At 47.1% G+C, this 16013-nt stretch overlaps 1 protein-coding gene across 2 annotated transcripts in view; it reads left to right on the top strand.

Moving 5' to 3' along the window:
- HUWE1 (HECT, UBA and WWE domain containing E3 ubiquitin protein ligase 1) overlaps window positions 1-16013 on the top strand; it is a 1800886-nt gene that overhangs the window by 331238 nt on the left and 1453635 nt on the right. For both annotated transcript variants that reach the window (XM_086940169.1, XM_086940170.1), the window contains 2 exons: window positions 4957-5067; window positions 5151-5252. In XM_086940169.1, coding sequence (XP_086796295.1) covers window positions 4957-5067; window positions 5151-5252 — 213 coding nt within the window. The remainder of the gene's footprint in view (window positions 1-4956; window positions 5068-5150; window positions 5253-16013) is intronic.

Raw genomic sequence — 16013 nt, 5'->3', positions numbered from 1 at the left:
TTTTCAGAGGAACAATGAGTGAGTTGGTGTTTCTAAGAGTTGTGGTTCAACTAGCTGTCGTACGTTTGGCTGGATAGTTTATGGTATGTGTGTACACTGCAGGTGCATTTGTAAATACATCTTCTTTCAATGGGAAGCCAATTGAAGCCCAAAGTCCTGGTGCAGAGGTCTCTGGGCCCAATGTTATCCTATGGAGGCTGGGGGCACCTTGAAAGGGCACCCGTTACTGGTGAGTACCTGCGGTTTAGGTACACAGGCCCTAGTGGTTTCGATCAGCGCTGGAGGGGCCAGCAAGAGTACAGAGACTGCATCCAGCCAAACCCTCCACAGCTGGTAGTACAGAGTGCAAAGAAGGGGCTAGGGACCCGTTGAAATCACTTGAGATTCTCGATAGGGGCAAACTGCTGCAGGGCTTGGTTCTGGAGGTTGGTTGAAGGAAGTCCATGACTCAAAAGGGAAATTGCAATGTTGGTGGGGTGGGGAGGAGGGGTTGCGCCTCCATAGTCTATTGGGTACACCAATGACTGGGGCTGCGGGTGCAGAGGTGTTTTCGACGTCTGGTTTTCTCACCAAGTCTTGTTGCAGGGACTCTTCAGGTTGAGGCTGCAGGCATCGAGGGGGAGGTCAGGAGAGGTCTAACAGTGCTGGATCCCAGGTCTGGATCGCCTGGGAGACTTCACTGAGTCAGTGGGCTACCTGAATTCGGGCCGTGTGTGTCTGGTGCAAGTGTCACAGATCCGTTTTACTTGTGTTTGTTTCTTGGCTGGACAAATCCAATGCCCACAGGAGACAAGCGGCTTTGTCGAAGACAGCACAGGTCATCTGGAGTGCTTGAGGTTTCTGGCTGCGGGCCACTCTGGTTTCTTGAAGCAGTGTCACTGGAGGAGACAGGCTGTTAGGGCTGGGGCCAAGTCAGTTGTCTTCTCCCCTGCTGCACTGTTCTTTGGTCCTCCTCCATAGATCGTGGAATCTAAGAAACAAAGTTGAGGGGATCCCTTAAACACGAAATTTAAGGGTGTTAATGAGATTGGGGGGCCGCAGCCAATGGCTACTGTCTCTTAGGGTGACTACATCCTTTGGGTGCCACCTCCCTTTGTGTGTGTGGGGGAGGGGGCTCAACAGGACATCTCTGTTCCTATTGGAGCTAATTCTCCTGACTGGAAAGTATGCTTAACTGCACCGCCACCTGAGGGGTAAAGTCTGCAAAACTGTTCACACCTCCTAGCCTTTCTTGGTTTACTTGCTCACAGTGGTGGTGTGAACTGGGGGCTGCCATCTGCTGCTAGCAGTAAGAGGCTGGGAGTTGCATTGCAAAGGAGACAGGCTTTGAAGCTTCCCCTTCAAGCAATGGCCCATCCTGGGGAAACGGTGAAACAACTGCCCAGGGTGTGCATGGTTTCAGGTCCTAAAGAGCAGAAGCTCTCCAACCAGGGGTCCAAAAATATGTATGTGTGGCATGCCGCCTAAAGCCAGTCATTGACCGCACAGTCGGTAGGTTTTCAGGGGGCCCCTCTAAAGTGCCCTCCCGGCACATGAGACTTTTGCATGGAGTTATTTGGTAACCATTGCTCCTGGGTTCAAGGAGAACTGGAAGAGTTTTTGGCCCAGGTGCTCTTTATGGCTTCACTGGCAATTAAAATATTAAGGAATATACCCCAGTATTATAGGGGCAAACCTGCTCATGTAGATATGCCCACTCCTAGGATATAGTGCACCCTGCCTTGAGGTTGGTAAGGCCTGCTAGAGGGGTGACTTACCTATATCTTACGCAGTGCTAACTGGTATGGCACATGGGTATTATGCCATATAGATTTTGTCTGCACCAAGCCATGCATGCTCAATTGGCTTGACCTAGGTGAGGGGTCCCTATGGGACCCTCTAAGTCCTGATGCCCTTGGTACCCAAGTACCTTTTAATAGGGTCTTTCAAGGGCCTGGAAGGCCAATTGGGGAATAGTTTTATGGAAGAAGCACTGGCACAGGAGACCTGATTGGCAGGCACCCTGCGCACTACAATCAAAACCACATCAATGTCCAGACGAAAAGTAGGGGGCTAACCATGTCAAAAGAGGCACTTTATCACTTAATGTGACCCCCAGCCTCTGCTGGTAGCAGCAGATGGCAGCTCCAGATTTACATCCCCACTTTAAGCAGGAAAAACTAGGAAGATTGGGAGGGCTGTCCACCTGTGCTAACTCCACCTTTAAGGTGCAGGAGGCGAGGTGAGGCACATCTTTTAGTCCCCCCTGTCTTGAACATGGCGGGACTCCTCCAATCAAGTCTAGGACTATGCCCCCTCCCACAGGAAGGTGGCATAATTGTGAGAGTGGACACCCCAGGTAAGGTGCCAATTGAACCTACCTGTCACTCCCTTAAAACACCCCATAATCTAGTATTTAGGTGGCTTCCCCAGACCCTGAAACTAATTCGTGCCGACCTTAGAAAAAAATTGGCTAAGAAAACGCCGTGCAGGGAAGACAGACACTCACTGATTTGGGCCCCAGCCCTACTGACCAGACTGCAGCTTCAAAACCCTGGAAAAAGAACTTCGCCTGTCCTGCAGCCAGCGACTTCCACAACCCCTGGGAGGGCTGCCTGCCTTTGATAAAGACCAGAGCTCCTGAGAACAGCTGTCCCAAGAATCAACCCAAAGTACTCTTGTGCCCTCTGGATCCGTGATCCATGACCACTCTGCACCAGACTCCTCAGGCCTGTCCACGTGGCCCACCAACCCAGAAAAGGTTCCCCAGTGACTCTGAGTTAAAACCTAGCATGGGCTGACCCCTCCTGGACTCCACGATGACGCCTGTAGTGTGAATCCAAAGGCTTCCCCCAACTACGACTTGGGAGCGAAACCTGTCGTCAAAGGACACCCCTGCACCCGAAGCCCCTGGACCTTGAGGAGTTTGACTGTGTCCCTGTGACCTACAGCATCCCAAATTACCTCTGCTGTCACTGGTGTTTTTCGTGATGCCTCCTGTTCGACGCTTGCGGCCTGCTTTCAAATTCAAATTTCTCCATTCACTTGCATTGGGCACCCCACAGTGTTTGCACCCTGCACCCGGCCGTCCCTGTGCTGCTGGTGATGTAGGTTTGGTGCTGCCTTGTGGCTCCCCCTGTGCTTACCTAAACCTCTGTAGTTTGGGCCCTGTAACCGCTTTACTTAACTTGCAAGCAGCGTGTCTTAAAGCACCACCAGTCTCCATTGGTTAACATTGAAACTGACCTCCAGATTTGACCTCTGCACCCGGCTGCCCCAGTGCCTCTGGAATAGTGTTTGTACTTAACTGAACCTTGCCCTCCGCTGACCCTGAAACCCGAAGACTGGATTTGTAAGTTGCACACTTCCCTTTAAAACCTCGTTATTCTTTTCCTCCATAGGTTAACATTGCAAAGACTGAAAATTGCATTAAGTGTAGGCCTGGGCGGTAAATTCCGTTCCGCTCGCGGAATTTGGGTAATTTCGTGTTCCGCAGAGAACGCGAAATTGCCCAAAATTCCACGTTCTGCGACTTCGCAGAATATCTTGCTTGTTCGCGTTCTCATAATGCGTGTTCGCAAGATATTTCCCCCGAGTACGCAAACAGCGATCGCGAACAGGAAACCAGCATCGCGAACTAGCAATTCCATGTGTTCACGGAATTTCTGCGTTTTCGTGGAGATTTCTTAGTTTCGTGGAATTTTGCATAGCACAACTACGCAAATTCCGCCCACCCCTAAATAAGTGTCCACTTTAGAAACTGAAAATAATTTGTGTTTAAACATTCAAATCTAACACTTTGGTTTTGCATTGAGCCCAGTACACTTCTAGAGGAATCAGTGAACTTTGTGCACGGTGCAACCACTTAGTGGTATACCATATACAGAGCCAGCTTCCTACTCCCGGCATTAGAATCACTACTTGAGTGGCCTGCATTAAAAAGAAGAGTGCACTGAGAGCCCCAAGACAGCTGAAAGTGACATGTTAATATCCCCTGTACCTGAATGGTCCTGTGACGGCCTCTAAACCCGTTGTGGGTCGTCCAAGAGTTCTAACAGGCGTTTTAGCACGTTGGCTACAACCTGCTTCCAACAATCAATAGCATCTAAACAAATTCAATTCTTTGTACTTACCTTTGATAAAATCATACCCCCTGTTTCCCTTTATAGATATTTGCTGTTTTGGTGTCTATTTAAAGCTAAAAGTGCTCTATTGTTCTAAATTGGTGTTGGATTTTTGTGTTTCTTTCTTACTGGTTGTTTTGGTTCTTCTTTACGCTTTACGCTTGCTCCTGTTACCTAAGCCTGACTGCTCTGTGCCACAGCTTCCTAGGACTCTGCTACTGTTTTTTATAGAAACCTATTTGGACCTGATGAAGGGGTTTACGTTATTATATGGTGAGGTCTCACAACCCTACCACGTAATAATCCACTTTGCTACAAATATCAAGGCATCCTTTTCTTAGGTAATATAAGTATGGTGAAGCCTACTGGTGTTCAGACTACTACCCAGTCTAAAATGAGTAGAACAATCCCTCATTTTTTTGTCATTGTTCCAGTTGTTTTTTTTTGCTACACTGGTGTACATGCCTTCTCTTTGCACATACAAGAAGTCTGGTGTTAATCGAGTAATCTAGTACTTGGCTAGGCGCAAGGCATGTTATCTGCACATTCAAGTGTCTGCTTGCTTCTTCAAACCTGGAAGAGCGTTCTTGTTGCTGGGCGTTTGTTTTGAAAGCACTTTTTGTCCATTTTAAGGGTTGTAGAATTTTAGTCTTCACATGCTGCCTTAAATGTGTCATGAGATTGTGCGTTAGGGCGAAGATCTTCAGTGCTTCTGAATTGAAGGGCGGTACCAGTTATGCACTAGTTAGTGAATTTACTGCCTAGCATCCGTGCAACTTGTGTCCACCAAACAGAACTGTACTAAGCTATGAGAATTCTTCTCTTGAACTGTTTACCTTTGTTTTATTTTTAGTTTCAGATGTAGTTATGGAAAGCAGTCCTGGTCCTTCAACCTCCGCTGAACAACGCCCTGATCCTGAACCATGTGTTCAGAGCAGCAGCAACAGTGTTGCACCCAGATCAGGTACGTCTCAATTATAGCCTCATGGTAGTAGTTGACCTTGTAGGCACCTTGCTAACTCAAGTTTCTGCCTCATATGCCCTCAGGAGTCCAGTGCATTCCACAGCGAGCAGCTCTTCTGAAATCGATGCTAAATTTCCTAAAGAAGGCCATCCAGGATCCTGCCTTCTCTGACGGCATCCGCCACGGTAAGGACTTTCTTTGTGAAATCAAAGAGCAAAAAATCTTAACCTCAGTTCATGAGTGGAATTGTCATTAGCATCAGTACACCTTAAATAATGGTTTATTAATACTTTTTTAATTGATTCGTGTTCCAACACATCATTTTCAAACAAGTCTGACTATCAGTTCACCTTTTACAAACTGGACCCAGTTTTTCCAGCAGTGATTAGGAAGGAGAGGGTCAAGTTTCAATCCTGGACTCTCGACTTCAGGTGACAAACGTCTCGATTGTAGGAAGCTGGCTCCTTATATAGTGGTCCAAAACGAGGTACACTGTGTAGAGTCCAGGTAACCCGTATTGATTTACAGAGGCAAAAATGGTAATGCTAAATGCTCTTTTGTGGAAGTATGGGCAAGCAGTTTAGGGTTATCAGACAGTAGTGCTAAGAATTTGTTGTACTCGGAGGCAATAAATGAGACGAGCAAGAATAAATTAGACTAATTTAGAAAATGTATTTTTATTTAATTTTTTATGCCAAGAACTACCGTTATCGGCTAAGTACTTATTTTAATTTGAATTTTCGCAGTTAAGTGAACATTTCACTTAAATGCGTCCTAACACCGTGTTTGTTAAAAAAAAAATGTGTTTAAAAAAAATATTTTGCCATTTGGTCTGCACATTTATTTAAAAGCCGGACTAAGTATTTTTTAACCTTATGACAAACTCACTTGAGTACTGCAAATTCCTTGGGGTTGTTGCATTGCTTTCGCAGTGGTAACCTATTAGAGAAGGCATATGTTGCATACAGTTACTCCAGTATTGGAACATTCATAAATTCCCTTGCTTGAATCATTCCCCGTCATACAATAGCAATGCAATGTTAAAGAGATCATGAGGACCCTTAGCCCTGCAATTTTGTAACCTATCATAGGCTTTTTTTATTTTTAAAAGATACCAATCTTCGCTTTGCCCTCTACAACCTTCCTGAGACGTTCCAGTCACAGAGATTTTCTACCGCACACCATGCTAGGGAGTCTCCACTGAGCTCTTCACTGTTCTTTCCTACTAGGATACTTACTCAGAATATTTTCCAATTTCTTGGTGCTGTGGAAGTATTTACCTTTGACCCACAGTACTTTCCTCCAGAAAATCTGATTTCATCTTCATTTAAAACATGTCAGATAAGGAGAAAGTCTCTTCAGGGCCTGCAGTACCTGCGTTTAAAAGACTTCATTTATTGCCTTTACGGAGATCATTCTGCTAAAGACTAAGGTTTGTCGTACCTTTTCAACTAAAACATTGAAGGAGAGCGGAAGGAATGCAGGAGGCTGGCTTAGTATATGGTGCACACTTATTTAAGTGAAGCACCCTGCACTAATCCAGACAACCCTTATTGTGATTTTAGTTGTCTTAGACAAACATAGGAAGTTCTCTAAGTGGTAGATGCGGAGAGCATCATTAAGGCTTAGTCCAGAAGGAGTGTCAAGCAGCTTGCTTTACCAGAACTAATCATGTAGAGTGGGTTAAACGAAAAAAGTGTAGTTATGAAAACAGTAATATTTATTATACACACACTCTCGAACACATTGGCATATCTCTTATCTGGAGACACCAACATAGTACACAAAATATTTCAAAAGGAAGACAAGTAGCACAAATAGACTGTTGTCTCCAGGGGGAGACCAAACTATATAGTAAAAGTTGAACGCAAACTGTGACTCAAGTAGAGACTTGACCCAGGAGACGTAGAGGGGCTGGGGCCCCAAGGAACCCCCAGAGGTAAGTACCCAGTATTCCCACTGAGGCTGTGTGCAGATTGCAAACACGGCCACATACTCAATGCAAGTCAATGGGCAAGTCGCGGTTGCAGTTTTGAAAAAGGAACCTTCCCAGAGGACCCTGAAGAAGCCCAGTGGAAGATAGAAGGTTGGAGAGTCGCTCCACCCGTGGATACCCCAGGAACCAGGATACCTACACCAGGGAAACCTGGTGCAGAGGTGTTAAGTGACGTCAAACTGGTGTAGACCACAATGGAGGACTTCGATGAAGATGCTGCTGGAGAAGACAGTGCAAGAGTCCAGTGGAATCCAAAGGTGGATTCTTGAAGAGGAGCACCTGAAAGCAGAGGGGACAGAGTTTATACCACTCAGGAGTGAACAGGAGGCATGGAAGCTAGATGACAACTGATTACGTAAAATGCAGGAGAGTTGACGGTGAACTTGTTGCTGCAGCTGTTAGAACCAGGCGATGCTGTGGAAGAACAGGAGACTATCATGAGCTGTCTCGCGTCGGAAGTCTAGAACCAGGGGTCCAGTGTCCAGCGGGAGCACCTACAAGCCTTGGCAGCAGCAACAGATGAGGAAAACTAACGAGGTGCAGGAGAGCCAGAGCAGGCCCAAGCAAGCAGGGGAGCCCACTGGAGCAAAAGAAGACTCAGGCTAAAGGCACAGGAGGCCCAAGAGGACCTGAAGAACCTCACCAAGGATGGAGGCCCACGGTGCAGATTATGCAGTGAGGATCAAAATCTTGGTAGCAAGAGATGCTGGAGCTTCTTGGAGCCTGAAGATCTCTGGAAGAGAGGCAACAATCCTTGGCAATATCAAGTCTACGCGGTGCACAGGGGTGTTATTCCAGAAGGTCTGACGAGGGATACTGGCCTCAAACTCTGTGAGGAGACTATACATGCTTTGAGGAAGTTTCAGAACCACCACCTGTGTTGCTGGGCCTTTTGAAGTCCGGAGGACGTCTGGAGCAGCAGACCAGTCAGCTTAGTTGGGGTGCCTGCAGATTCAGTGAAGTGTCTCCTTCACTCCAAGGGAGATTCATTCGGGTGTCTTTTGATGCCCACAGGCCTGGAGAAGAACCTGGTTGGAGCTCCGGCACAGAAGAGCAAGGGCTCTCCAGCCAGGGGTCCATAAACAGGTCTTGTGGAGGCTGGCTGCCTACAGCTGGTTAGAGACCACACCAGGGTTGGTAGGTATTCAGAGGGCACCTAGGAGGTGCCCTCTGGGTACATAGTGCAATAAATCCCACACTGGCATCAGTGTGTGTAGGAAGCTGGCTCTGTATATACTATACAAAAGTGAGGTATATTGTGCAGAGTCCAGTGGAACCCAAAAGGTAGGCAGAGGTAAAGTAGATGGCACCTTACTCTCTATTTGTGGTAGTGTGGTCGAGCAGTAAGGCAGTATCGGAGGACAGTGTAAAGCATTTGTTGTACTCAGTCAGCAAATGAATTTCCACACTCAAAGACTGAACTTCAGGCCAATTGGTTTTGTATAAAAATATTCTTAAAGTTTTTATTTTCAGTAAATACTTTACAGTAGTAATGCAGTTTGTAAATAGTTTGAATTGCTATTGTAAATGTTCTTTGATTTGGTTACAGTAGTGTTACTGATGCAATGCTTAACAGAATACAGTACATCTACTTGGTGGAGGATTTTTAGTAAAATTACAGGTAAGCTACTTTTGAGATTACTTTTCTTACACAGTGTAGTATACCTGGGTTTGCAGCATCAATCTTCTTTGGATTTGCATGCTGTGCATTATTCTGTCATCTATTGGTTGGGTCCGGAATTGTACTCACTTTTTTTTTTTTTTTGGTTGGGTGTCTATATACCACCATTTGGTGTCCTCCTGTGACGTCGACTGGCTTTCTCCGGAAGCTCCCACCTTTGGTCGCCATGTTTGGATTCTATTTTTCCACCTTTGGGTCTAGATCGACACTGAGGAGCACCAGAAGATTGGAGAGAAGAATTTGTAAAAAAATAACAAACTATCCTAAGAACAGGAGGAAAGGGTCTTCGACGTACTGGACTTCGATCCTACGAGCCGAACCGCGACTAAGAGGGAGAAACAAAACTTCTCCAGTATTAGTGTGTTTCATAGATTCACATGCCTGAATCATTCCCCGTCGTCGGATTGGGAGTCCCACGGTACATAAAAAAGCAATATGTCATAATTACATAGAAAAACCTGGTAAAACCCAACCAGGAAGTAAAGTAGCCCAAGCTACAGGAGAAAAAACTTCCACACATGACTATCCTAGTCATTATGTATAGTCCAAACTACAGCAAATCAGGCGACAGCACCCACCAGAAGGTTCTCTCCAGAGGCTCAGGCTCTCAGATTTTCTACCGCACGTCGTGTGAAGTGAGTCTCCCTGAGCTCTGCTCAGTACTTCTCTATTTTCCTTCAGGAATCTAGTTTTGAAGATGTCTTCATCTAAATCTTTATTCAGGCCTTGTGACTCTTGTGGTAAGCTCCGGCTTTTTAAAGAAGATCCCCACAAGAAGTGCATCTACTGCCTGTACCCTGACCATCAGGAAGGACTGCAAGATATGTAGGACCTTCCCTTATAAGACCCTCAGGGACAGAGAGGGCCGCCTGCTTTTGTGGCTACAAAAGCTCAAGGGTCAAGACTATCCTGCTTCTGAGGTTGGCAGTATTGCCTCTGGGTCTACTTCAGCCTCTAGGAAGAGAGCTGCTGAGAAGGTGTTATCTTCTCCTGGGGCTAAGGTTGTAAGGAAGCAACAACTCTAAGGGGTCTGAGAGGCCTTCCACATCTAAGGCTACTCCCCCCTACTAAGGAAAAGGTTGGTTCATCCACGCCCGAGGAAAACAACCAAGAAATTACCTCAAATAACTTTTGAGAAGTCTTTACCTCAGAAACCGACCCTGTCGTCGTCTGTCTACGACTCCTTCGACAATTATCTTAGTCGACGCTAAGTAGGGCCGGACTGGCCATAGCGGGCACCGGGCATTTCCCATGGGTTACCATAGAGTTACAATGGGAACAAAAGAAATGGAAACTATTTTTTAGGACACTACCGGATGGACTAAGAGAAAGCTACTGAAAACTAGGAAACTAGGATAGTCCATACCCACAGGAGCACCGGAGTATTCGCGTTACCTCACCCACAGGATGAAGTAACGCATCCACGTGGACCAGTTGTCGTCTATGATGACCAGGAGCTGGGCACAGACTGTCCCACGAGGATCTCTGTCAGCGGTGTCTGCTTCCGGATTGGTGTCAACAAGCCTTGGCAAAGGCAACCCACGCTGGAATCGAAGATGGCTTCTGATGCAGACCTGTAGGGTCTGAGGGGCTTCTCCTTTTCAGTGAAGCAAGGGCCAGCCTGGAGCAACCAGGCCATCGATGTAGATTTGAAGGTTCGTCGTCACAGAGGCCACTAGCCAACGGGCAAGTGACCGGATAGAAGCGGCGAGCACAAGAACACTAGCAGGCCCCACGCGGCACTCGTGGAGTGTGGAGGGCTGTGCGTCGGTGTAGAAGGTGCTCTGGGCTGGGGCTTCTCAATCCCCCAATGCACAGCTTCGAGGGTGCCTCGGGAGCTGCACAAGTAGCAAGGTGCAGGTTTTTCAAGATGGCCGATCCCATGTCTCTCGTCGCCTCCACTGGTCTCAGCTTTTCTGTGGCTGTGGATCGGGCTCAAGGAAGTTAGGAAGTCTGGTTCTTGTCCGGCTCTGTGCTCTGGCTCGGGCGGGAGCGTCTACAAAGCAAACCGCAGATAGCTGGATGGTGCATGTTTGCACAGGGTGGTCACTCCTTGACCACAAGGGAGATTCTTCAGTCTTCTAGTTGCAATAGAATGTCGAAGGTCCAGAGTTTCGTTTCAAGTTTCAATTCAGGATTAATCTAAAGTCTCTTGACTCAGCTCCTACCTATATACCAATCTGAGGGGCTGGATTACCTATGTCCCTCCTATGGGTGGGACCAGGGAAGGGGGTGGTTACACCCCTTTCCCTTTGTCCAGGTTCGCACCAGAGCTGGGGCTGGAGTGCCCCAGCAACTGGTTTCAACGGGACTAGGCATGGGACACCTTGTGCGCCCCAGGCAGTGTCATTTCATTCAGCCCTCCCTGCCCCAATACACTATGGCCTGTCTGGGGTGGTGCTAGCACCTCCCAAGACAGTAAACCTATTATCCAAGCCTCCCTCGCTGGAAGAACTCCCAGCAGCAGGAGTTCAGACTTGTGTCTGTGGCAGCAGCATCCATTTCTTGATGCTGAGGCTCTGGTTAACTTTAACCGGGTGTAACAGGAACAACATGTCTTCTCCCTCTAGATGCGTGGAACGCTACCCCCTTCGCCAGAACTGGCGATGGGGTAGTATTCCAAAGCGTATGACACCTTACACGACATGTTTTGATAAAGCCAAACCATAGTTAGCATTCAACCGCGAGGATGATAATGCACTTGAGTAATTTATATGGCTATATCATAGAACAGCTATAAGGACATGGTTCCGAAAGCTGCAGACAGGATCAGCTCATGCTAGAGCCTCATCTCACATAAAACCAAGCACTCTGCCTCCAGGATTGTTAAGGCCTGCCGTAGGAGTGACTTATAGGTATATATGCGTCTATATGTAATGGTAGGTACAGAGATACTATACCTAAGCAAGGGGTGGTTACGGCCAACACAACTGTAATTATTCTCAGAACAAGAGGAAGCCCGCCTACCCCGGAAAGGATACACGACCATGAGCCTTATCACCTGCCACCGCTACTGCCTCAATCTCATGTAACGATTGGAGGACAAATATCAAAATTTTAATCAAAATGGTCATCAACAACATCGGACCATTAAAATGCGACTCTTGATCCAGTTTGGTATCGGCCTTTTTTCGTTTAACCATTGGGAAACCTTATTGTTAAGTGAAGAAAAAGTTTCCACATGAGGATTACTGAGCTCAGGGACCCCTGTCATTACAACTACATATGGGCTGGCATCTGGTGGAAGGTTAATATAGCCTCCTATAGGTTTCCTCTCTATTTGGGATCCAGCACGTTGCTGATTTGTCTTTGTACTACTACCAACATAATTGGACAGTATTCTGGACCGGAGTTTCTTTTGCTGCAGCATTAGCAATTGCTGGAGTGATCTTATTTACTTTAGACTTGTTGCTAGAGGTGTTTTTATTACAACTAGTGGTACTCTTCTGAGGTGGGGGTGCCGGGGGTTGGTTGCTACTAGCTACTGTGATTGGCATTAATACTTGAGGAGCTGGTACAATGTTACGCAAGGAACCCACTACACCAAGACTTGTCAATGTTAGGATACTTTTCTCTAGCCCAATCAATTGATTTTTCATGGACATTATCCTGATTTAGAGCGGACGTAGCAATTTTTTTATAATTCCCCCCGATGTTTTTTAGCAGGGACTCACTATCTTTCAGAACACAATCTACCCCCAATTCACCCAGGTCACAAGAGGCAGATGCACGAGACAAATGTATCTCGTTGATTATCTTGTGCCTCTACATCAATACTTTTGGTCTCTCCTAGTACACACTGATCCTTGAGATACCACCTTGTCCCCATTGTCTACTAAATTAGAACTTTCCATTTCTCTCTCGTTCATTGCTAATTTACTATTTCCCCTGCTGCCCTTTGCTTTACTAGTTCTAAACTTTTTCCTTGCTTGAGCAGTAGTATTGGGGCGTTTCCTTTTAGGGACTGCACCCTCCCCCTACCTCGGAGTTGTCTTTGGGTAGTCTCATCCCCACTATCCTCCTGATCGACAATTCCCACAGTACATGACCCAGCTTCAACTAATATACTGGTATTTGTGATATCGGTGGCGTGTTCAGGTGTCACTTGGGTACTAAGCATAACATGTTCATTTCGGTCTATTTCCTCATGGACTTCAACCTGTACTGTAATGGGAGTAGGACCATTTGTTCGTTCTGGAGTTTTGGCTGATGCAATATTACCTAGAGAAGATTTTTTACTCATTGCAGGGTCTTGGGACATCCTCCTTGCAGCTGCTAGATCCAGAGATACTCTCTGTTCCATTAAACTTATTCCCATTTCAATTACTGAATTGGACCTAATAATAAAATCGTCCAAAGTACCTGTTAACTGCTTTACCCCTTTCGCAGTTTTACTTCTACTCTCCCTTCCAGCCATAATCTCGATTGCTCACACAGAGTACCCCGCAAATCAATACAACATTATGATTGCAAAAATTAATTAAGACTAAATATTTATATACAATATCAAACTTAAAAGGGAATGGCCCCAGCCCAGCCTTGTTCGGCCGTAGACGGCCCGCCCTCTGCCTGGGCTTCGCCCCGCCCGCGTGCTGAGAAATGTTTAAATAATTAGGGGCGTGGTCGGGAAGAGGACCAGCTGCGGCTTGTCAGCGCCGCTGTGGGTGCTGGTCCTCGCAGTCCCGAGTGAATTCAGGGGCTCAGGGTCCAACGAGTATTGAGTCCTGCCTTGTGCACCTCAGGGCGAACGGCTCCCGCGCAGCGGGGGCCTTGAGAGGTCGATGGTTCTGGCAGCAAGGTGGCGTTATCCTCTGCAGAGTCCGTGACAGACAGCAGCACCAGGGAAGTAACAACATGTATTCAGTGAAGCCATTGTGATGCTGGGGAACTAGAGAGGTAGAGTTCTCATCCCATATACTCCATGGCTTCACTGTCACAATATTAGGAAATAGAGTGGAGCCCAATATTGTAGGGCCATATCTGCTTATGCAGATGTGCCCTCACCTGTATTATAATGCACCCTGCCATAGGGCTGTGAGGCCTGTAAGAGGGGTGACTTACCTTTGCTGCTAGGCATTGTTAGCTGGCATGGTACCCGGGCAGGCTGCCATGTCGACTTTGTCCTTTTCCTCCTCATAGGGGCCTGCAGGCTCTAAGGGAGGTGCCATGGTCCCAGAGGGGGTTCCCAAGGGTTCCTCTTCAGCCCCCCAGGCCCTTGGTATTCAACGTCCCAGTTACTAGGGACGTAAAGGGTACAGAAGTACCAATTGGGACTTTTAGGGAAGGAGCACTGGCACAGGGCACCTGGTTAGCAGAGACCCGGTGAACTACATTTGAAACCACATCAAACCAGGCAAAAAGTGGTTGGCTAACCATGCAATATAGGCGCTTCCTCACACGGGCCTTACAGCCCTAAGGCATGGTGAACTGTACTACATGTGGGCATTTCTACTTGAGCAAATATCACCCTGTGATGTCTGTCAATTTTTAGATATCGCTAGGGAACAGGGATGCCATTTTAATTACATGTGCTGGACACGGAGTTCCCAAACTACATGATGGCTTCAATGAAATCTGTGGTGTTTGGTATCAAGCACCTTGTACTAATAAACCCTCACTAATTCCAGTGTTTTATTTATTAATCCTTGCACCCAGAGGGACCTTAGAGGTGCCACTTGAAAACTACCAGCCTGTAGTGTGCGGACTGTCTGTCGACCAGTCTGCCTCCACAGACAGGTTGCTCACCCCTGCAGGTGAGAGCCCAAGCTCGGAGGGTAGAAACGGTGCCCACTCTGGCTGAAGGTGCTGTCAACTTTCCCAAGCAGGATGGCTAATTATTCAGCATATCAAGGCAGGATGTTTCAAAGTCCTCAGCGTATGTGTGATCCCTCCCACACTAGAATTCCATCTTGGTGATTGTAGAATTGGGAACTCTGTGACCGTTATGTCCACTTTCCACAGGAAATCGACCACTCTTAATTCCACTTGCTACCCCTAAATTTAGTGTTTAGGAGAGCCCATGGCACCAGGAAAGCAAATTGTGAACCTAAGAAGGACACCGAAGAGGAAGAACTGAGGACCAGCAACTTATTTGGGGCAACCCGCCCGACCTGCCTGCTGCCCCCAAAATTGGTACCAGAGACGACTCGTCCTGCAGCTGCTCTACCTCCAAAAGCCTGCGTGGACTGCCAGCACTAAAAGGAGCAACCATAGTCTCCTGTTGAGTTGCGGAGCTACTTATCTGTAGGCACCTATGAAGACCCGTGAGGACTCTGAACCTCCAAAAACCTGACACCTGAAAGCACCACTGCACCCGTGCCCTGCAGCCCAAGTTAGTGGGCCAATTTCCAGTCGCCGCCTGCAGACTTTTTGATAGCCCTCTCAACCTAGTGTGTCCCGCTGCACCGACCCCTCGCCAAAAAGCACTATTGCACCAGAGCCCTACTGCCTGCGAAGTTGACTAATTTGTCCCTACGTGCCTGAGCGTCTCAAGAACCCGAGCCCCCCATGGGTTCAATCGGACTAGTCCCCCAGTCCCAGCTACAAGCCTCCTTTGCCCAAGGCCACTTCACAATGAAACCAATGGGGCATCGACCCCGATTAGCACCCCTGCACCCAGACGCCTCCAAGACTACCAAGGTGACCTGTTGGTGCAGCCTTGCACCATACTTGACTCCAGAAGATTGGTCCTGTAAGTCACTGTTAAGTACCTGTATGCAGTTTGTTTTTCCCCATAGAATAAAAGTGCATTAGAGAAAATAAAAGTATATTTACCAGTTTTCTTCAAAACTTATTTTTAAATAGTGCTTTCCCAATAAGGAAGTTCCTTGTGTCACGAATTATATAAAAATTCGTTATTTTTCTATATTGGGGTGGATCTCCCAGTGTGTGCATCATTTGACTGTGTGTACAACACATGTTTAACACGCCTCCTTGACAAGCCTAGGGTCGCTCGACCAAACTACCACAAAAAAAAGCACCTTGGGATTAAGGCAAGCCCCTGTCCACTCCTAAGAGATACTTGGACTCTACACAATAAGCCTCTTATGAGTATATTTTAAAGAGCTATCTTTCTACGGTCCATAATTCTTGCGTTCTTCTACTCTGTTGTTCTTTTGAAGTCAGTGAAATCGGAGTTCCTGGAGTCCGGTTCCTTCTAAATGCTGAATTTAGGGGCATAACGAAGTGTGGTAGCCAATGGGCTACTTGCCCTTGGAGGCTCTTGTGAGAAGTTGGCCTGATATGCAGGGCTCACTATTCTAGTGATCA

This window comes from Lissotriton vulgaris, chromosome 10, assembly GCF_964263255.1.
Source record: "Lissotriton vulgaris chromosome 10, aLisVul1.2, whole genome shotgun sequence".
NCBI lineage: Eukaryota > Metazoa > Chordata > Amphibia > Caudata > Salamandridae > Lissotriton > Lissotriton vulgaris.
The sequence above is the reverse complement of the archived record's forward strand: the minus strand, read 5'-3'. Positions and strand labels throughout refer to the sequence as shown.